Genomic DNA, 22,984 nt, shown 5'->3' with positions numbered 1-22,984 from the left:
AAAAAAAAAATGTGGCAGCCGGGCATGGTGGCTCACGCCTGTAATCCCAGCACTTTGGGAGGCCAAGGTGGGCAGATCTCCTGAGGTCAGGAGTTTGAGACCAGCCTGAAAAACATGGAGAAACCCCATTTCTACTAAAAATACAAAAATTAGCTGGGTGTGGTGGCGCATGCCTGTAATCCCAGCTACTCAGGAGGCTAAGGCAGGAGAATCACTTGAACCTGGGAGGCAGAGGTTGCAGTGAGCTGAAATCATGACACTGCACTTTAGCCTGGGCAACAGAGCGAGACTCCATCTCAAAAAAAAAAAAAAGAAAGAAAGAAAGAAAGAAACGCAATCCAAACCAAATCCCCTTCCTGCTGAAAGCCCCCCAGTGGCTCACCATAAGGACCATACTTCTCCCCCTGTCTGGTCAGGCTGCCATGGACCCTCCAGCCTTTCCTCACACTTCGGTAAATGTTAAAGGATTCAGACCATACAAAGAATGTTCTTGAACTGGCATGGAATTATATTAGAAATCTACTATGGAGAGAGATATAAAAAACTTTTTCAAACTATACAACACACTTGTAAGTAACCCATGGGTCAAAGAAGGAATCTCAAAGGAAATGAGAAGATATTTTGAACTGAGTGCAAATGAAAAAATGACACATCAAAATTTGTGAGGTGGAGCTAAAGTAATGATTATGGGGAAATCGACATCATTAAATGCTTACGTTAGAAAAGAAGAAAGTTCCAAATCAAACACCTCAGCTCCCACCTGGAAAGTAGAAAAAGAAGAGTTAATTAAACCTGTAGTAAGCAGAAGAAATAATACACAGAAGAAATCAAGGAAGTGAACAAACAATAAAGAGAGTTAGTGAAACCTAGAAGTGGCTTTTTAAGATCAATACAATTTACAAACCTCTAGGCTTAGTGGTCAAGAAAAAAACAGGCCGGGCATGGCAGCTCATTCCTGTAATCCTAGCACTTTGGGAGGCCAAGGTGGACAGATCACTTGAGGTCAGGAGTTCGAGATCAGTCTGGCCCCGTCTCTACTAAAAATACAAAAATTAGCCCAGTATGGTGGTGCACACCTGTAATCCCAGCTATTTGGGAGGCTGGGGCAGGAGAATCGCCTGAACCTGGGAGGCAGAGGTTGTAATAAGCCAAGATCGCACCCCTACACTCCAGCCTGTGCGACAGAGAGAGAGACTCTGTCTCAAAAAAAAAAAAAAAAAAAGAGAGAGAGAGAGAAAAGACACCCACTGCAAATCTGGGGCATGAGAGAGGATACATCACTAAGAATCCAGACATCAAAACAATAATAAGGGAATAATCTGAGCAATATTTTACCAAAAACTTTGAACACTTTAACCAATTGCTTGAGGAATACAAACTACCAAAGCTCACTCAAGAAGATATAGATAACTTTATTAGCCCTGAATCTAATTTTTAAATTGAATTTATGTTTTAAAACTTTCCCACAGAGAAAATTCCGGGCCCAAATGGCTTCACTGGTGAATTCTGACAAATATTTAAGCAGGAAATAATAACGATTCTATACAAAACCTTCCAGAAAATTGAAAATGAGGTAATGCTTCCCAGCTCATTCTGTTACCCAGAAACCAGAAAAAGACATTACAAGAAAATAAAGCTATAAACCATTATCCCTTATGGACATAAACATAAAAATTATTAACAAACATTTAGCAAGTTGAATCCAACTATGCATGTATATATATTTACATATGTGTGTGTAATTGTATATTTTCTATATAGGTATATAGATTCATATATATGGGGGGGGCAATACATCATGACCAAGTGGACTTTATCCCAGGAATGCAAAGTTAGTTTTACATTTAAAATCAAAGTTAACAAACCAAATTATGAACAAGTCAAAAAAGAAAAGCCACATGTCATCCAAATAGACAAAGAAAGATCATTTGACAAAATTCTACAGCCATTCCTGATCATTAACATTCAGCAAATATGGTACATATACACCCCGTGGAATACTATGCAGCCATAAAAAGGATGAATTCATGTCTTTTGCAGGGACATGGATGAAGCTGGAAACCACCATTCTCAGCAAACTGACACAAGAACAGAAAACCAAACGCCACGTGTTCTCACTCATAAGTGGGTGTTGAACAATGAGACCACAGGGAGGGGAACATCACACACTGGGGCCTGTCGGGGGGTGAGGGACTAGGGGAGGCCTAGCAGGGGGTGGGGGGCTAGGGGAGGGATAGCATTAGGAGAAATACCAACTGTAGATGACGGGGTAATGGGTGCAGCAAACTGCCATGGCACATGCAACAAACCTGCATGTTCTGCACATGTACCCCAGAATTTAAAGTATAATTTTTAAAAAGATAAAAAATAAAAAAATAATAATAAATCATTCTATTATAAAGAAAAAGAAATTCAGCAAACCAGGAATTCAATTTTCCACCTGTTCAAGGCCCTAGATGCTCACCCTGTTTCCCTAGAGGTGCCGTGATGCTCACGGTGAAAGCCTGCTTTCCCCTCCGATCAGGAATGAGGCCAGGATGTCCACTCTCACAGTCTGTATTCAGCGTTGGTCCTGGTCAGGGAGGTAAGGTGAGCAAAATAAGTAAAAGCCATACACATTAGAAAGGAAGACATGAAACGACCTTCATTTGCAGATTACATGATTGTCTATGTAGAATCCTAAGGAATCAACAAAAAATGCTACTGGAACTAGTAAATGAGTTTAGCAACATTAGCATACAAACATCTACTGTATTTCTGTATACCAGTAACTACCAGAAATTGAACATTTTAACACAATACCATTTAATAACAGCATGGAAAAATGTGACACCCAGGGAATATTCCAATAAGAAAGCCAAGACCCATGAACTGTAAACCACAGAACAGAGAGGAATTAAAGACCTAAATAGACCCACCTTGTTCATGGATCGAAAGACTCGGTATTATCAGGATGTCAGTTCTCTGCAACGTAGTCTTTAGATTCAATGAAATCCCAGTCAAAATGCCAGCATTATTTACTTTACGTAAATTGACAAGCTCACCCTAATGTTTATATGAAAATGCAAAGCGCTTAGATTATCCAACATAATTTTGGAAAAGGACAAAGTTGGAGAACACTTTTTCAATATAATACAATCAAAAATTCAGAAATAGAGCCATGCATTTATGGTTTAAATTTAACAGATTTTCCATCAAGGTTCCAAATCAATTAAAATGAGGAAAGGATAATCTTTTCTACAAATGATTCTGGAACAATGGGATAGCCATATCTAAACAAAGAAAGAAGGAGAGAAAAAGGGGAAGGAGGAAGGGAGAGAAGGAAGGAAGAAAGACAAGAAGGCAGCAGGGAAGGAGAAGCTCGGCTCTAACTCACACCATTTCCAAAAATTAACTTTAACTGTATCATAGACCTAAATGTAAGAGCTAAAATTATAAAATATTTTTGAAGAAAACAGGAGAAAATCTTGGCAACTTTGGGTTTGGCAAAGATTTCTTAACTAGTACTCAAAAATATGAACTATAAAAAACATATTGGACTTCATAAACACCAAAAACTTTTGCTTTCCAAAAGACACTGTTACAAAATGAAAAGGCAAGCCACAAACTTGAAGATAATATTGGAAAAATCTATATCTAACAAAGGATTTCTACCTAGAAAATGTAAAGAACGTTTACAACACAACAATCAAATGGCAGTCCAATTGTAAAAGGCAAAAGGTTTGAACAGATGCTTCGCCAAAGAAGACCGATAGGTAGCCATAAGCCCAAAGAAAAATGATCGACATCATTAGGAAAATGCAAATTAAAACCACAATGAAATGCCACATACATCCGCCGGAATGGCAAAAATTAAAAAGACCCAGTGTTGATGCTTCCATAGAGCGACCCACAGTGGGAAGGTGAAACAGGACACGCACTTACAAAAAAGAAAAAGAAACATGGCAGTGTCTTGAAAGTTAAACATCCAGCCGGGTGCGGTGGCTCACGCCTGTGATCCTAACACTTTGGGAGGCTGAGGCAGATGAATCACCTGAGGTTGGGAGTTTGAGACCAGCCTGGCCAACATGGAGAAACCCCATCTCTACTAACAATACAAAGTTAGCCTGGCATGGTGGCGCATGCCTGGAATCCCAGCTACTTAGGAGGCTGAGGCAGGAGAATCATTTGAACCCGGGAGGTGGAGGTTGCAGTGAGCTGAGATCATGCCATTGCACTCCAGCCTGGGCAACAAGAGCGAGACTTCATCTCAAAAAAGATCCTTAGCTTTGCTCAAAAGCATGGATGGGGAGTGAGCCAATAGTATTTCATTCTTGAAGGTCCAGTGCTCCTGACATCTGTGATATGGGTGTTCTTTTTAGGAAAAAAAAGAGATCTTTGTTAAAACTCCAAGCACACATTAGCCATATGTGAAAAGATAAACATCTTACCCCAGGTTGTCTTTTTTTCTTTCTTTCTTTCTTTTTTTTGAAATGGAGTCTCACCCTGTGAGTGCAGTGGCACGATCTCAGCTCACTGCAACCTCCGCCTCCTGGGTTCAAGCAATTCTCCTGCCTCTGCCTCCAAAGCAGCTGGGATTACAGGTGTGCACCACCACGCTCAATTAATTTTTGTGTTTTTAGTAGAGACAAGATTTCACCTGTTGGCCAGGATGGTCTCAATCTCTTGACCTTGTGATCTGCCTGCCTCAGCCTCCCAAAGTGCTGGGATTACAGGTGTGTACCACCATGCTCAGCTCATTTTTGTATTTTTAGTAGGGATGAGATTCACCATGTTGGCCAGGATGGTCTCAATCTCTTGACCTTGTGATCTGTCTGCCTCGGCCTCCCAAAGTGCTGGGATTACAGGCATGAGCCTCACCCAGGTTTTCAACAGCCTCATGTTACCGTGTACAGTTCGGTGCCTTGCCTTTCAAATGACATCTCTGCCTGCCCAATCTGACCCTGGGCTGACCTGGTTCCCCATGGGTCCTTCTCAAGTTCAGCCTCTGGAAGTTTCCACGTTTCCCACAGTCCTTCTTGTCAAAAATCATTCATGATAACAAAAACAAGACACATAAAGCATTCACTGTACTCCAGAGACTGTTCTAGGTGATTTGTTTAAACTCATTTAGTCTTCACAAGAGCCTGATGAAAGCAGATCAGCACCACCGTTTTACAGAGGAGGAAACGGAGGCATAAAGGGATTAAGAACATTCCCAAGCCCACACAGCTTGGGGAGAGCAGAGTTTCAAATCCAGGCAGCCTGAGCCCAGAGTCTGTGCGTGTAACCACTGAGCCACACTGCCTCTTGTTTAGGGGGAGTCTGCGGGGTCTGTTGAAGCCCTGGTCAGCACTGGCTGCTCTGAGCTCACTCCGTGTAGCTCCTGGGTCCACAGACGCAGGAAAGAAGTCTCCTGCTCGCACAGTGTGTTTGCACATGGCCGGCCAAATCCCACACTGTTTTCCGATGAGATGAGAGGAATTTTGCCAAAATCCACATCATGCCTTCCCCTGCCCTCCCCGCAGCGAGAGTTGTCCTTGCATCCACTTAAAATCGCTCCTCTGAATAGGCTGCAACTCACAGAGTCAAAAAGAGGCAGCTCGCTATGAGGAGACCGGCATTCCCGAGAATGCAGCTCAACCAGCATGGAACGTCTCCAGTAAAAATACTGGAATCACAGGGCAGAGGCTGAGGATCACGGGAGCCCACAGGAAGGGGGGCCTTGGCACCAGCTCCAGAGGAATAGCACAGAGCATTGGGGGCAGCATTTGCATCCGGCCCTGTTAAAATGTGCCAGCCAGAAAATGCTGGCTATGGAAAAGACCCTCCGAAAACACAGAACGGTGCAAAGTTCAGCCTGTTTGAGCAGCTCCCATTTTGATGAGCCTGGTTCCAATGGCTGGTTAACATCTCTTTGTTGAATTTTAACATAAAACATCTTTTTGACACAACAAGAAGAGCAAAGTTCCTTTGGAGCTGGAAGGCCAGGCTCACAGGAGCAGTCAAGTACATGAAAGGACAGGGCAGCCCCGTCATGCCGTCCCATGCCCTCCTTGGCCTACTTAGGCAGATTTGCTCACTTGGCCAGAGGAACCCCTCGGGTGGGGGCCTGGAAAGAAGGGGTCTGTGCAGTGTAGGGTCTGCAGTTAGGGCCATGGCAGCTTGCAGCAGGGACCCGTTAAAGCCACGAGTGTGCTCCCGCCAGCCCTGGCCACCTGCCTGAGCTGGTGCCAAGCCAGCAGCCCGTGGCTACCTCCTCACAATGTGGCCTCTGCGTGGGTGGAGGGACACACAGGTGGCCGGGCATTGCCCGCTCCCAGGGGTCAGCCGCCTTCAGGCCAGAGGAAAATGCATTTTGATTCAAGCGATGTCTTGAATGCTCAAGAAGCGTGCAGGGAGGGAGGGGCTGCTGACTGAGTGCTGTTGGGGACAAGGCAGGGGCCATGCGTGTGAAGCAGAGGTGGAAATGGCTGCTCCCGGAGACAGCCCACAGGGAGGCTGCTCTTCTGGGAAAACCTCTTGCTGGGCTTTGAGCTACATAAGCGTAAAGTTAGAAACTGGTCCAGAGGGAGAGGAGGCCAAGCTGGAGGGTAGGAGGTGAGGGAGCTCTCCTGTGCTCCAAGGGCACTAGGGCAGCAGTTGATTTGAGTCTCCCTCTAGGACTCCCTCACCACCACACTCCCTTACCTCTCCCTCACCACCAGCACCACCATCTCAATCATCACCATTCAATCACCACCACCATCTCAATCACCACCATCGTCAATTATCACCATTCAATCACCATCACCATTCAATCACCACCATCACCATCTCAATCACCACCATCACCATCTCAGTCATCACCATCACCATCTCAGTCACCACCATCATCAATCATCACCATCTCAGTCATCACCATCATCAATCATCACCATCTCAGTCATCACCATCATCAATCATCACCATCTCAGTCATCACCATCACCATCTCAGTCATCACCATCATCAATCATCACCATCTCAGTCATCACCATCATCACCATCACCATCTCAGTCATCACCATCATCAATCATCACCATCTCAGTCACCACCACCACCACCAGCAGCATCACCATCATTGTCATTTCCATCACCACTATCATCATCACCATCATAAGCATTGGGGCATTTCCCAGTTGTTCTGTGGGGAATTTCAAGTTGAGCCTGTGGCCACGTTTGGGCACATTGGTAGTGACAAGGAGCAAAGTGACATTCTTCAGAAAGGCAGTGGCCCAGGCTGTACCAAACAGCAGTTTGGAATAAGCAATGCCCAGGAGAGCAGACCTTCAGAGGAGCTGGCACTCCAGAGCCTCACATGGGTGGGGGCCCTCATTATCCTCGAGTGGACACTCCAGGGGCTGGAGGAGGACCCTCGGGGAACCAGGACATCTTACCCTAAAGACCCCCTTGCAGAGTGGACAGCACGATGCCCTTTCCACAGATGAGGAAATCAAGGCCCAGAAGACCTGGATTTAAACCGAGATTGAAGATGGCCATGTCTCTCTGCAGCCCTGGCTGGGACCTACCATGTGTGCCAGTCCTGTGCTTGGCACTGTTAGGGGCACAGTGACTCAGACCTGGCCCTCAGAGAACCTGCAGCCTATCACCTGACTCAAAGCCCCTCCAGGTGGTGGGCACTGTTCTAGAGGGTCTCTGGGATAGGGAAGCGAGGAGAGAGGGGTGGGCCTGGACTGGCAGAGACGGTGGCACAGCATTCAGGTAGAAGAAACAGCAAAGGCTCGAAGATAGGAGGGAGGGACCTCTTCAGAAGAGAGTTGGTGTTTGTGTGGACAGAGTCCGGGCCACATGCTGGAAGCAGCTGAAGGGAGACAAGAGGCTTCCCATGGCCTCGGCCTCCTTCCCAAGACACTAGGGAGTGATCTCAGACTCTGAGCAGGGAGTGACAAGCCGGAGACTCACAGGCCCTTTAAGGGGTCCACGCAGAGCTTCTCCAAGCAGTGCCATTCTACCTCCAAGCACCCAGCCCACAGAGACAAGGGCTGGGAGGAAAGCGGAGGCTCTGATCCTGCAGTGACCCTTTCCAAGCCCTAGGGAAGCTCAAGGGGTGCAGAGCCCTGACGCCCTGAGCAAGCCCAGCCAGATCCGGCTACTGACCCCTTCAGCCGCCTGCCTGGATTCGGACAGCCCTGCTGAGTCATGACAGTGAGAGCTCCTGCCTGGCCTTTCTCCTGCCTGGACTGGGACCAGAGGCAGCTGCTGTCACCACAGGACATTAGGGGCTAGGAGGAATCACAAAAAACCTGCTGCACGAACCGGCCAGAATGATGCCCACCGTGCAACCCCAGGTCCAAAAAAACAACCATAAAAGAATATGTTGATAAGCCGCTTGCCTGTGCCCGTTTTGAGAAAAGATGCCATCTCGCCAGTAACAGTATCCGGCAGGCACCGAGGCGGGCCCGGGGCTGGGCTGGCCTCATGGCCACAGGATCTCCTTCATCAACTTCGCTTCCATCGCCTCCGCTCTCTGCTCCTCGACCCTGCCCCCTCCCAAAATCTTACCCTCCGCCCACCACTCACCCCTGCGGTCTAGTGCTCATCACCAGAGCAGTAGCTGCCCACCTCCCAGCTCTGCACCCGGGCTCCCCTCCATACCAGGACTGCAACAGTCCTTCTACCTTGTGGGATCCAGGACTCGGCGCCCCTCCTTCAGCACCGTCCCGATGGACTCACGTCCCTTTAGCTGCCCCGGACTCCTCTGGCATCTTGCAGCCACTCCCCTGCACACGCACGCCGTGCAGCAGCCCCATTGCTGCCTGGCCAGGCTCCTGCGTGCCCAAACCTACTCTGTCCACACCTTGCCTGCTCCCTGCAGAGGAGACAAAATCTCATCACACATCCCCAAGGGGCACCAGCAGCTACCATCCCTCCCTGGTGCATCGGCTCTCCCGCCTCTCTCTCCTCAAACTTGCAACACCTCCCTAAGCACAGGGGCCTACTTTGCTGCTTATTTCACTGGCCCTTCTGGTCCTCCCAACACAGAGCTCCGTGTGTGTCCACACGATCACTCTCACCGCCTGCAGCTGGCGATGAACTCTTGGAGCCAAGCCCTCCAGTCTGCTCTGGGTTCCATCCCTTCTCACAGTCTCAGGACTCTGCTCAAATATCCCTCCTGCCAACATCATCAAGGGTTCCCTTTCTAACATGCGATCCGTCAGCACACAAGCGAGTTGTAATCACCCCCCTGCTTGAAAACAAAGCTTCAATAACAAGAAGAGGCAGTTATAGGAAGAACCAAACAGGGATTCTGAAATGGAAGTCATACATTCCGAAATTGAAATGCTAGTGATTTGGGGCTGGGTGCGGTGGCTTGATGGGAATGAATCCAAAAAACAAAGCTATGCAATGAGAGAAACTGAAAATGAGTGTCAATAATACTTTCACAGAATTTTGTTGTAAATAGAAGCAAAAGGGGTGGTAGCTTAAGAAGAAAGAGGTGCTCAAATGGAGGGTGACTTTTTGGAAAACACAGAAAAAAATGGCATATTTGTACATTGATGGGAATGATCCAGTAGAGAGGGAAAGATAAATGCCAAAGAGAGTTGTGAGCAGGCAAAGGGGGGTGGGCTCTAGGCACACAGTGATGAGTTTGCATGGATGAGAGACCAAACTGGGTGGAGGGAAGGCAGAATGTGGGGCACCAAGGCAGGCGAGCTGGCGAGAGAATTAGACTGTTTTGTTTTAGTGAAATAAGAAGAAAGGTCATCTATTGAGAGAGAGGATGGAAGAGAAGGTGGTACGTAGGTTTGAAGAGGGAAGATGGTGTCAAATAGCCCTTGGTTTATGTGTTCAAATATAAGGGTAACAGAAATAAAATGTACAACTGACAGACCAAGACAGAAGAAGAATATAACAAGAAAAGTTAATGTATACAGTAGAAGTTAGGAATAAGGAAACCAAGATTTAAAGGGAAACTCTGGTAAACAAGAAAACATATAGTAAGTCTAAACATGTCAATAATTACAATAAATGTGAACAGGTTAAAATCACTAATTAAAAGGCAGAGGCTTTTCTTCTGGATTTTAGAAAAAGAAATGTAAAGCTTATTTGGCAGCTAAGTCTGATGAAGCTAAACATATCAGTTACTAAAACAAAGTCTGGACATATTTCCACCAAACTGTAAACAGTAGTGTAACTCACTGGTTGCATATATGAGTGATCTTTATTTTCATTACACTTTTCAATATGTTCTGAATTTTTTAGGAAGTGTATAAATTATTTCATAATTAGAAAAAATGGAAGTTTAAAAAAAAATCATCCATGCACTTCAGCAAGTCTTCATGGAGCCTTTATTTGTTATACAGATCCCTTCCAAAGAGGCTCTAAAGAAGGGTCCCAGACTGCCAGGAGCTTGCTGAAAATAAGACCAACTGGACCATAACAGAATAATGCAGGACATGGCTGGGTGCTGTGACTCACATCACTTTGGGGGCCGAGGCAGGTGGATCACCTGAGGTCAAGGGTTCAAGAAGAATGCAGGACAGTGTAAAGATGGGACTCCACTGAAAACTCTGAGCCCTGGATATAGGCAGGAATAAGCAAAGAGAGCCTGCTGGGGGAGGCAGTATTTGGAATGTTCCCAGTCCACATAGTATGTGGCCTAAGGGTGAGCGTGGAGACAGCATTCCAGGCTGGAGGTCTAGCATGAGCAGGGATGGGAACTGAGCAAGTACGTGTAGGGCACATGGTGGCAGCAGTGGATGAGTCAAGGTGCAGAGTCCAGGGAGGCAGAGAAGTTGGCTTGGTAAGCCATGTGGAGGGGCAGGAGAAAGAGTAGGTGAAGCAAAAAGAAGTAGATGGGAGGGGAGTTGTGCCTCAAATGGAGAGTTTTGTTCCCAAAGCACATAAAACGAAACACCTGGGTTGCCATCACTGCTGCATTGCACATATACGCATGCACACATGTACACACATGCACTTGTGCAAACGTGCACACATACACAGGCATGTGCACACACCTGCATACACATACACTTCTTCTTCTTCTTCTTCTTTTTTTGAGACAGTCTTACTCTGTCGCCCAGGCTGGAGTGCAGTAGCATGATCTTGGCTTGCTGCAGCCTCTGCCTCCCGGGTTCAAGAGATTTTCCTGCCTCAGGGTCCCAAGTAGATGGAATTACAGACAGCACCACCACCACGTTTATCTAACTTTTGTATTTTTAGTAGAGCCGGCATTCTGCCGTGTTGGCCAAGCTGGTCTTGAACTCCCAACCTCAAGTGATCTGCCCACCTCAGCCTCCCAAAGTGCTGGGATCACAGGCATGAGCCACCCCACTTAGCAATACACACACAGACACACATGCACACACACACACACACACTCTCTCTCTCTCTCTCTCTCTTTTTAACTCCTCTATGTACTCTGGACCTTTTGTTTAGAGAATTAGCTATTGAGACCAAGGGAGGTCTCTTGGCCTTGGTCTAGCCTTTCCTGAATCCCACACTCTGTGCCAGCACACACTGCTGCCTGCCCCCCTGCCCTGGTAAGGCATTGCTAGCTGTCGTTGATTGGGAGCCCCTTGGCTTTTAAGCAGGATTTGATCCAAGGGTTTGCAGTGTGGGGTGGGTCCAGGGGCAGGAGTCAAGGCAGGAAGACCAGGGCAGGAATAGCTGTGGAGTTGGGGAGGTGGGGAGAGAGAAATTCTTAGGAGGCAAAACTAGCAGGGCTTGGCCCCTGGCGGTATCAGGAGGCAGGGAGCCCGAGGCATGAACCAAGATGCTGGGTTCCAGGGCAGGGACCATGACGTGGGAGGCCATAGCTGAAGTGGGGCTCTCAGGAGGTGTAGATTTGGGGAGGGGACAGAGATCTCAGGGTGGCATTGGACACACTGAACTTGGAGAGTCTCTGGGGTGTCTGCTGATGCTGGGAAGCTCCACTGAGGGCTCAGGACAGGGCAACTGCAAAGGGGGTACAGGGCATCAATCACAGCAGGTGAGTGGAGGCAGGGGCCAGGGGTGGGGCCACGAGCAGGGCCAGGCTGCACAGCCTGGGAGGCACAGAGGCTGGGCAACTTCAGTGACCCAGGGCCGCCCAGAGGCCTGTACAGCTCCCCAGCCCCAAGTTAGGGGGACCCTCTGGCCCGCCTTCTCCTGGCTTAGCCACCCTGGGATGTGGGCAGGCAGGGGCACTGAAGGGAGCAGGCAGCGGCACTGAAGGGAGCAGGCAGCCCTGGCATCCCACAGCAGCCAAGAGAAGAACCCAGGCCTCCCCCAGACCTGGCAAAGACCAGGCTGGCACCGGCCCACAGAGTGGGGGAGGCTGAGGTTCCCTCGCGCCTGAGCCTCCCTCAGCACTAGTTAAATTTTGACTGAGGAAATGATTGCTGAACTCCGTTCCATAAGCATCACCTGGTCACACTTTAATTCCAGTCTGGAATTAACATCTTCAGTCTCCACACTCCGTACTTCCCAAAGTCAGCTTTTCTGGGAGGGCTGGGGCAGCTGCCTCTCTGGGGAGATGCTGGAGGTCTCAGAATCACCTCGTGCAGCCTCAGGACCTGGTTGGAGCCACCCCAAGTGACACCAGCAGTCAGATGCCCAGAGAGCCTGAGCCTCCAGCCCGAGTCTGCGAAGCCAGCGGCTGCTGACATGCTCCCAGCTGCCCAGCTGGAGAAGCCACTGTGGGCACCACTGTGGGGGAAGCAAGCCTGCCACCTGGGCCCCTTTGCTCTGGGCCAGTCCCTGTGAAGTGGGCCCCTCTCCTGGGCCCCTTGATCAGGTTCTATGGCATTTTCTGAACTCCTGGACCTCGTGGGTGGCCTGGGCAGGTTCCAGGTTCTCCAGACAGTGGCTCTGATGGTCTCCATCATGTGGCTGTCCACCCAGAACATGCTGGAGAACTTCTCGGCCGCTGTGCCCAGCCACCGCTGCTGGGCACCCCTCCTGGACAACAGCACAGCCCAGGCTGGCATCCCAGGGGAGCTAAGTCCCGAGGCGCTCTTGGCTGTCTCAATCCCGCCGGGCCCCAACCAGAGGCCCCACCAGTGCCGCCGCTTCCGCCAGCCACAGTGGCAGCTCTTGGACCCCAACGCCACGGCCTCCAGCTGGAGCGAGGCCGACACAGAGCCGTGTGTGGACGGCTGGGTCTATGACCGCAGCACCTTCACGTCCACCATCGTGATGAAGGTAGGGCCTCCCCCAGAGCCACTCGAGTCCGGCACCGCGGAGGTCAGGGCCATGGATCACAGTGGGTCGGACTCAAAGGTCCCGTCCTGGGAGGGACCCGCCTCCCCAGGCCCCGCTCACTCTCGAGCCTCTCAGCCTCTTGTCAGCCACACACAGGGGAGTGGGCGGCAGGGATCGGTCTACAGACCAGGCCAGCCCAGGCTCCTGGAGGTGCGGGGGGCATTTGGGCGGGCACCTCTGAATGCTGGCTCCTGGTTCCTCACCGGCCTCACCTGGTCCCGGCCCTGCTGACGCATCAGCCATGACTCTGGTCAACTCAGCCTCAGGGGACTCAGTGATGATTCACTGGATTCCCCGAGCCCAAGGCACACAGGGTAAGGGACCACCCCAGGCTGCCTCCCAGAGTGGGCACTGGGCAAATCCAGGCAAGTGGAGAGGGGCAGCTCCTTCCAGCAAGTGGGAAGGACCTCTTTATAAAGAACGGGAGGAAGCAGCCTCTGGGAGGAAGCAGCCTCTGGGAGAAGGGCCAGGGTATCAGCTCGGGTGGCTGCTGCCAAGTGGAGAGGCAGGAGAGAGAGGCAGATGTGGCTAGAGACCCACTGGGCAATAGGGAACCATGGAGGAGCTTAGGCAGAGGATGGCTCCTCCAAAGGCCAAACTATGCTTGCGGGTGCTCTCCCTGTTCCACAGGGTGTTGCTCTAAAACCCTAGAGGTCACCAGGCCACCCACCCCGCCCATCTCCCTGGGGGCCTCTCATGCAGTTCCTCTGCCCCTCTGCCAGGGCTCTCCCAGCCTCCTGAGCTCAGCCCCCTCCTCTCCCACCAGTGGGACCTGGTGTGTGACTCTCATGCCCTGAAGCCCATGGCCCAGTCCATCTACCTGGCTGGGATTCTGGTGGGAGCTGCTGCGTGCGGCCCTGCCTCAGACAGGTGAGTACACCCAGTCCAGACAGGCCCCCATTCCCCTCACCGCCCCTGCTCTCCTAGACCCCTGGCCCCAACTGGCCCCAAACAAGCCTCACAAAACCCAGTCTAGAAAGCACCCTACTTATTGGGTGTGGGTCTCGCACTTGCCACCCTGCAGCTGTGCCACGTAGGGAGACCTGGAACCCTCTCTGAGCCTCGAGTTCACCAACTTTACCCTGGGAGTGGTAGAGGATTGCTGCTCCCCAGCAAACATTTGCTGCTAAAACGGGGTTGGCCAGGCACCCGCCTTCAGCTGCTGCCTGAGTGCTCCCAGCGGCTGGAACCCTTCCCTTTGGCTCCAGCCTTGGGATGCTCCTTGTGGTCGAGTCTTCCATAGGTGGAAAATGCGGGTTTCACCCAGGTGCCGCTTCAGTGTGATCTCAGCTCACTGGGCAAGCACAGGGTGGGCTCTCGGTTGTCCAGACCCCACCCCACCCCCGGCCAGTGCTGTGTCAAGCCACAGACCCCACCTCTTCCTGGTTTGTGCCGCAGGCTCGGGCGCAGGCTGGTGCTGACCTGGAGCTACCTTCAGATGGCCGTGACGGGCACGGCAGCTGCCTTCGCCCCCACCTTCCCTGTGTACTGCCTGCTCCGCTTCCTGTTGGCCTTTGCCATGGCAGGCATCATGATGAGCACAGGCAGTCTCCGTAGGTCTCCAAACTGGCGCCATGCAGGGGGGCTCCATGCAGGCTCCAGGGCTGACCCACTTGGTCTCCTTGCAGTGATAGAGTGGACAGCGGCGCGGGCCCGAACCTTGGTGATGACCTTGAACTCTCTGGGCTTCAGCTTCGGCCATTTCCTAATGGCCGCGGTGGCCTACGGAGTGCGGGACTGGACGCTGCTGCAGCTGGCTCTCTCGGTCCCCTTCTTCCTCTTCTTTTTGTGCTCATGGTGGGTTCAGCACCCCACTCCCCTCCTCGGAGGAGATCCTGCCCACTCTCCAAATGGGAGAATGGGAGACTCTCCTTTCCCTGGGGGCTGGGGAGTGCTAGAGGCTAGGGGTGCATGGGCAGCAGGAAAGCCAGAAGCCTGGCAGAGTGGACCAGCCACAAGCCCGAGACACCCACACCAGCCAGGGCTCAGGTCCCCAGGGCGCCTCTCCTGCTCCTTCCAAGTACACCTTCTCCTACTCATTCTTCTCCTTTCCTCCCTCCTTCTCCTCACCTCTTGGCCTGTTCCCCTCTCCTGTACCTGCCTGCCTTGGCATCTGTGCTGCCAAGCCCATCTTCTAAGCCCCTCTTCTGTGCCAGGGATGGCAGCACTGAGCTAGGCTGGGGGAGCGGGTGGAAAGATACAACACACACACGCACACACAGCACAAAACCTCAGTCTGCCTCATAGGCTGACATTATCGATGCATGTGTCTGTCTGCTAGAGAACAGGGACCAGGACCCACTCATCAGAGAGGACCCCACAGTCCCCCACAGGGCCAGCATGTGTGGGAAGTTAGGACATGTCGGCACTCACCTGAAATAAATCAGGCTTGGTCTTTGCCAAGCACCTGGCACATAGTAGGTGCTAAATAAATATTTGTTGAATGAATGGATTGATAGGTAAGTAGAAATAGATAGGTAGATAGAGATAGACAGATAAATGGGTTGACAGATGGGTGGATTGGAGGAGTTCACGGGTGAGTTGGATAGATGGATTGGATTGTATAGTTAATTGAATGGATGGTTGGTTGGAAGGATGGATGAATGGATGGATGGATGGTTGAATTGATGGATAGGTGGATGGATGAAATGGATGGATGGATGGGATGGATGGATGGATGGATAGATGGAATGGATGGATGGATGGTTGAATGGATGGATGGATGGATAGATGGGATGGATGGGATAGATGGATGATGGGGTGGATGGATGGATGGAATGGACAGGTGGATGGATGATGGATTGAATGGTTGGATGGGATGGATGAATGGGATGGATGGATAGATGAATGGATAGATGGGATGATGGATGGATAGATGGGATGGATGGATAGATGGATGGATGGATGGATGGTTGAATGGATGGATGGATGGATGGAATGGATGGATAGATGGATGAATGGATGGATGGGATGGATGGATGAAATAGAATGGATGGATGGATGGATGGATGGAATGGATGGATGGATGGATGGATGGATGGATGGAATGGAATGGATGGATGGATGGATGGTTGGATTGTTGAATGGATGGATAGATAGATGAATTGGATGAACTGGATGGATGAATGGATAGATGGATGGACAGAGGCCATTTGTGGGCGGGGCTGAGCCTGGCTCATTTATACACAGGCCCTGCATTTAGTAGTTGTTTGGCCATTGGGACCACCACAGAAAGGAGCACAGCAGAGGCTCAGTGGTGAACAGGTGCCAGCACCCATACTGGGAAGAAGGCTGACTCCACAAATCTCCCCACCCAACAGCCTGGAGTGGAATAACAATTTTCAGGCACTCCTTAGAGCAGGAGACAATTACATCTCACACAGTGGCTCCACAAAGAGGCAATCATGTCTGACAAGAGCATTCTGGGGTGGCAGCTTGACCCCCCCAACACCAAGAGGGTAGAGAGTAGAAGGTAAAAGTTCTCCTATGCTGATGCAGGGCCACAGAGCTGAACCCCCTTTCCTTGGTATACATGCACCCACAGTGCTGAAGAAGTGCCCATTCATTCATTACTTCATCCATTCAACAAATAACTACTGAGCACCTATCATGTCCCAGGAGCAGCTGACACCAGCTATGAACAGATATGTGGTCTCTGCCGACGTGGAGTTCATAGGGAATTCCACACATCGTGGCCTCACAAACTGTGCCTAGGGCTTGATGAACAAGCTGGAGTGTGGACATCTGAGAATGGGGCTCGCTTTCTCCCTCCCAGTCGCCTCCAACACATCCCAGCCAGCTTTCTCCCTCTTCTCCACCAAAACTGCCCTTCCCAGGGTCACCCACAATGAGCCGACCACCATTATTTGCGGTCTGCACTCTCCCCCTCAGGCAATCTCACCCTTGCTTGCAGCCCCAGCTCCCTCCAAATGCTGCAGACCCCAAATCTCCACTCAGTCCTGCCTCCCCCAGCAACCTCCAGCCTCGCGCCTCCAACTGCCCATGTGACGGCTCCGTTATTGGTATCTCATCCCCACAAACATCTCCTTAGGCCTCTCCTCCCGAAGTCTTCCCCAGCGTGGGGAACAGCCCCCAAACTCACCAGATGTGGAGTCACAATGGCCATGATGCCTCTCTCTCCCTCACCATCCCCCCACCAAGTGCACCAGGTCACCAGGTTCATCAACTCTACCTCTAATATGGAGGTAGATGGACCTGGAATCCCCACATCTCCCGCCGTTCTGAAAATCCCCAAGGAGGGTGTCCCTAAAATCCCTAAGTCCCGGTGGGTGTGGGGCAGGTGGCACCACCCTGGCTGCTCATAGGGGACAGCATGTCTGGCTGAAGGACCTCCAGGAGCCAAGGCCTAAGGCAGGTGCATTGTAGAGTGGTGGGCGTGACAGGCACTCAGCAGGGTGGGCGGGGTGGCGCACGGAGCTCGGTTAGACGCTGAGGGGAGTGGGAACCAGGTCAGTGTGAGGGCTGGGTCCTGCCTCGAGGAGGGGAGGGGCTGGGTTCATGAGGCCGAGGTAGCGGGGACTCAGGTGTGAGGGGCGCTGGAGGCCTGGGAACCGGCTGACTGGGGGCAGCCAGAGGGCGCTGGTGCTGTGGGGACCCTGCCTGCAGCCTGAGCCCCGGGGTGGCAGTGAAGCTGTCTGCAGGAGGATGCAGCTGTGGGGTGGACAGGAAGGCCGTGTGGTATGGGAGATGCCCAGACAGGGGTGGACCCCGACAGCCCTGCAGACAGTGGTCCCTAGCCGTAAGGGCCCTGACTGCAACCAAGTCAGGTTCCTAGTGAGGCAGGGGAAGGGCTGTGGGGTCCAGACGGAGGCAGGAAGGGGACAGCAGAGTCCTCCCTCTCTCCACCCCAGCAGCCAGCCCCAGGATGAGAACTACAGACCACCAACCGCAACCCCCCAGGAGGGAGAGGAAGCAGAAGGGGTCACCTGCTGGGGAAGGAGGGCGGCCGAGAGGGCATGGCTGCCACAACGCCCTTGGGGGTCCTCACAGCCCTGAGCCCTAGGCCTGGAGGAGGGGGTACAGGGGGGCGGTCTGAGGCTGGGGCAGGCCAGGTCCTGGGGGCCACAGGCAGTGACCCCTCCCACACCCCCTCTTCAGGTGGCTGGCAGAGTCCGCACGATGGCTCCTCACCACAGGCAGGCTGGACCAGGGCCTGCAGGAACTGCGGAGAGTGGCTGCCATCAACAGGAAGCGGGCAGTGTGGGACTCGCTGACCCCTGAGGTGAGGCTGGGTCCTCCTCAAACCTGGACCCTCAGACCCTCTCTCTGGCCCTGCACAGGGCACCCTGGGAGACTCACCAAGCACCTGAGCTCCCTGGGAAGAAGGTCTCAGAGAGGAGGAGGTGCCCGGCACCCCCAGTGCCAACAGCACCCACTGTCACCTCCACAGGTCTTGTTTTCAGCCATGCGGGAGGAGCTGAGAGTGGGCCAGGCTCCTGCCAGCCTGGGCACCCTGCTCCGCATCCCCAGCCTGCGCCTCCGGACCTGTATCTCCACGTTGTGCTGGTAGATGCCCTTCACCCAAGCCCACCTCCACAGGGGAACCTGGAAACTCAGCCGCCAGCTCTCCCAGCTCCACTTGGTCCCCTGGCCTGCAGCAGTCACCTTCCCCTCTGTCAGTCACTCCTGACAGGGGACAGCCCAGGCTGGGTGGGCTCACTGAGGGGGCTTTAATAAGGGGCAAAGCAGATAGAAGTGATGAATTCGATCCCTAACAAAGCTCCTGGGAGGGCTGGGAGCCAGGCGGGACGTGGGGCTATCCGGCAGAGCATGGGTAGCAAGCACCCTTGCCTGGTGTGAAGGGGCTGGGGAGGGTGGAGCAGGCTTACCAGAGTCCAGGACCCTCGGTCATCCAGTAAAGACCAACACCACCCAGGCCAAGGAGGGAGGGCCTGTTCAGTGGCAGCTGGAGCCATGGAAGGGACACAGTCACTCCCAGACAAAGCCCCTATGCAGAGAGGGAGGCAGAAACCCCCTGCTTCCCCCCTCCTCCAGCCTCTCACCAATGCCTCCCATCAGCCAAACCCAAAGGGAAACCATGTCGGCAAGGGGACCTGGGAAACACAGTCTAGACACTGGCCCCGCCACACAGAGCCAGCAGCTGAAGGGCCAGAAGAGCAGCGCCCTTCTGGCCCCTGCCCCCTGCCCATCACCCCCACCCTGTCCACTGCCCCTGCCCTTACGCCCCCTGCCTACCACCTCCACCCTGACCACCCTGACCCCCACCCCCACATTGACCTCCCTACCTGCCACCCCCACCCTGATACCCCCTGTTCACCACCCCCACCCTGACTCCTTCCCCCCACTGCTCCCACTCTGACTCCCCTGCCCCCTACCCGCACCCCCAGGTTCACCTTTGGCTTCACCTTCTTCGGCCTGGCCCTGGACCTGCAGGCCCTGGGCAGCAACATCTTCCTGCTCCAGACACTCATTGGTGTTGTGGACATCCCGGCCAAGACAGGCACCTTTCTGCTGCTGACCCACCTGGGCCGCCGCCCCACGCAGGCCACATCCATGTTGCTGGCAGGGCTCTGCATTCTGGCCAACACACTGGTGCCCCAGGGTAAGGGTACAAAGCTGTGTACCAGAGGCTTCCCTACCTGGGGGAGCTCGAGCTGGGAACAGAGACTTTGGCCCCTCCTCGGAGGTGCTGGATAAGAGCAGATCCCCAGTTAGGGAGGAGGCTGCTGGAGCCATCTAGGGACAGTGACTGCGCTGGGCCAGCAAGAGCCATGAAGGAGTGGCAGGGGTGGCGCCAGGGAAAAGTGTGGAGATAAAATGAGAATTGAGTGATGGATTGCAGCAGGAGGAAAACGGGGGTCAAGGAAGGGTCCCAGGGTCTGGCTCTGGGTGTCTCAGTGTGGAGCAGATTGTGGGTATGGCCATGAGGTCACTCAGGACAGGATACCCAGGTGGAGATGACTCCCAAACATTTGGAGAGAGGCCTGCAGCTCAGGCATAAGCCACCTGGGCTGAAGGGAGTTCCCATCTGATCTTGGGCCCCCCACCAAGCTCACTAGTCCCATCTTACCCACAGAAATGGGGGCTCTGCGCTCAGCCCTAGCCGTGCTGGGGCTGGGCGGGGTGGGGGCCGCCTTCACCTGCATGACCATCTACAGCAGCGAGCTCTTCCCCACCGTGCTCAGGTGAGGCTGGGCCTGGGCTCCAGGAGAGGGATGCCCTGGGCTGGGCCGAGGGGCACCCCCGGGCAGGAGTATCTTCCCTCAAACCTAGATGTCCATGTCATGTGTCTCCCTCTTGTGTGGTCTCGGGGATGCTCAGGTGTGTCCCAAGCCCAGCCTGATCCTCTGGACCCCCCTGGGCCAAATAGGCCTGGCCCAGGGTGCAGGGTCAAGGTCAAGGGCAGGCAGACTAGGCACTTAGGTGCATCTGCATTGGCAGGATGACCGCAGTGGGCTTGGGCCAGATGGCAGCCCGTGGAGGAGCCATCCTGGGACCTCTGGTCCGGCTTCTGGATGTCCACGGCACTTGGCTGCCCTTGCTGGTGTACGGGATGGTGCCAGTGCTGAGTGGTCTGGCCACACTGCTTCTGCCTGAGACCCAGAACCTGCCGCTGCCCGACACCATCCAAGATGTGCAGAACCAGTGAGTGGACCCAGCCTCAGGACCACCCCTCCCTCCCACCAGAGAACCCCAGCACAAGGCAGCCTGCTCATCCATCCCCGCCACTGGACAGAGGGGGAAACAGAGGCCCAGGCACATGGAATTGGCCCAGAGTCACACAGCACACCTCTGGGAGAGTGGTGACCCAGGGCCCGGTCTTGGGCTACCAGGGCTTTGACCCAGGGCTTTGTCCTCTGCCCTTTACTCCACCATTTGAGGCACGAGTGGCCAAGCTCCCCCAAGTCCAGCCCGAGAGAGACCAAGGGGAAAGAATTGGATGGTCCTTCCTGAGAGGGAGATCCAGCCATTGCTGTGTGCCCTCACAAGCCTCAGATTCTACCTCTAAAGCCCTGATGGCTGACAGGGCAGTCACTGCACACCCCACCCCCATCACATGCTCCGTAGCTCAGTTCTGGGTCCCCGAGAGCAGGGTGGTGGCATCCCCTGAGTCCCTGGGATGGACACAGGTCAAGGGTCAGGGGTCACTCTGCACCCCAAGACACACTCCCATGTGTTTTCTGAACAGGGCAGTAAAGGCGGCAACACATGGCACGCTGGAGAACTCTATCCTGAAATCCACACGTTTTTAGTGTCCTGGGGAGCCTGCAATGGGATGATCGGAGGAAGAGTCTTCTTCTGTCATCTGGAGAAAGCAGGAGGAGAGCAAAGGCCTCCACTTCCACAGGACCCAGAAGCTGCCCTCTTAGGTTCCCACTCTCCCAAGGGGTGCCCCTCCATCTGAGCTCTGCCCCTCTCACAACAAAGGGGCCCCCTTCAATACTGAAGGGGCAAAGGACGGTTTGATTGGCAGGAGGTGGCCCAGGGCATCATCACCCTGCTCTGCCCTTGTGGCTTTGGAGAGCAGAGGAGCCAGGCCCAGGGGAACCAGCTGGCCTTGCCAACTCTCTGCTTGCCCCCTCACTGCCACTTGTCCCCCCACTGCTGTTCACCTGCCCAGAGCTCAGAGCTAACCACCATCCATGGTCAAGACCTCTCCTGGCTCCACACAAGCAGTAGAGTCTCAGCTCTGCAGCTTTACCCAGAAGCCCTTGTGAGCCTGGCCCCCGGACCCTCCCCATGTCCCTCCAGACCTCAATCACCTGCGCGCCACATCCTCTACCTGCAGTCCTCTTCCCACCCTCATCCCTGACAGACCCTACTTAACCCCTAAACCCAGGCCAGTGGCCCTCCTTCCAGGGGTCCAGGGCCAGCCAGAAGTGCCCGTGAAACTCCTACCCACAGTTATAGCCACAAGCCTGCCTCCTCCCACCCTGCCAGCCTATGAGTTCCCAGAGGGTTGGGACAGTCCCATGTCCCCATGTCCCAGCTCCCCACACGGTGCTGGGCCAGAGGGGCATTGGTGTGAGGGATTGAATAAAGGAACAAATGAATGGCTGCCCCTCACTGACTCCAGTTATGAGCCCCCAGGATCCTCCCAGGTTGGGGGGAGGAGGAAAGTGCTGGGGGCTCCTTGCTGGGGTGGGCTTTCCCAAGCCAGCTTCCCTGCCCCATGTACCAGGCCAGAGTGGCTGCTGTTTCCAGCCCCAGTTGTGGGCCCGGTGCTGTGCTGGGCACCTCAAAGCATCATTTCACTTCACATTTTCCTGAACCCTGAAGGGCAAACATTACCCCATTTTACAGATGAAGAAACTGAGGCTTGAAAAACCTGTTGGCCCATGACACTCAGCTATGTGGGGGCAGTATCAGGATTTAAACCCTTCAGTAGGCCACCAGAGCCCCACTCTGGCCACAATACCCCAGACTCCCCCAACCCAGCCTCACTATCTGGGTGTCCAGTAACTCTCCTGGAGGCAGCGGCAAGGCCAGGGGCCCACAGTGTCCATGAGCATGGCTCGTGGAGAAATGCAGTGCAGCACACACAGAGGTCGGGGTGCAGGCGGGAGCCATTTGCTACCCAAGCAGGTCCCTGCTAGCCTAGCTAGTCACCTGCACCACCCCGGGGCCATGCTCAGATGGTCTCTGGGTCCACCTGTGCAAGCATTTATGCTTCCAGGCACCTCCACTGAGCGCTGTGCCCCCCACCCAACACACACACATTAGCTATGTGTGCACACTTGCCCACATGCACGTGCACACACACAGGGATGGGAAAACAGAAAGCAGCTCTTTGTCC

General features: G+C 53.2%; 1 protein-coding gene across 3 annotated transcripts; it reads left to right on the top strand.

Moving 5' to 3' along the window:
* The first annotated feature begins 12,388 nt into the window (after window positions 1-12,388).
* Window positions 12,389-22,241, top strand: SLC22A12 (solute carrier family 22 member 12). 3 transcript variants are annotated; one of them, XM_037741673.1, is made up of 10 exons: window positions 12,389-13,146; window positions 13,973-14,076; window positions 14,605-14,657; window positions 14,835-15,003; window positions 18,325-18,448; window positions 18,617-18,732; window positions 19,575-19,789; window positions 20,264-20,372; window positions 20,629-20,832; window positions 21,377-22,241. In XM_037741673.1, exons 1-10 carry the CDS (start codon window positions 12,745-12,747, stop codon window positions 21,438-21,440), a joined length of 1,560 nt encoding a protein of 519 aa, XP_037597601.1. In that variant the 5' UTR covers window positions 12,389-12,744; the 3' UTR covers window positions 21,441-22,241. The 3 variants fall into 3 exon arrangements, with proteins under 3 accessions (XP_037597601.1, XP_017392730.1, XP_037597602.1); XM_017537241.2 differs by having other exon boundaries at window positions 14,605-14,759; XM_037741674.1 differs by lacking the exons at window positions 14,605-14,657; window positions 14,835-15,003.
* Window positions 22,242-22,984: the final 743 nt, after the last annotated feature.

Source organism: Cebus imitator, unplaced genomic scaffold, assembly GCF_001604975.1.
Source record: "Cebus imitator isolate Cc_AM_T3 unplaced genomic scaffold, Cebus_imitator-1.0 Scaffold102, whole genome shotgun sequence".
NCBI classification, from domain to species: Eukaryota; Metazoa; Chordata; class Mammalia; order Primates; family Cebidae; genus Cebus; species Cebus imitator.
The sequence above is the reverse complement of the archived record's forward strand: the minus strand, read 5'-3'. Positions and strand labels throughout refer to the sequence as shown.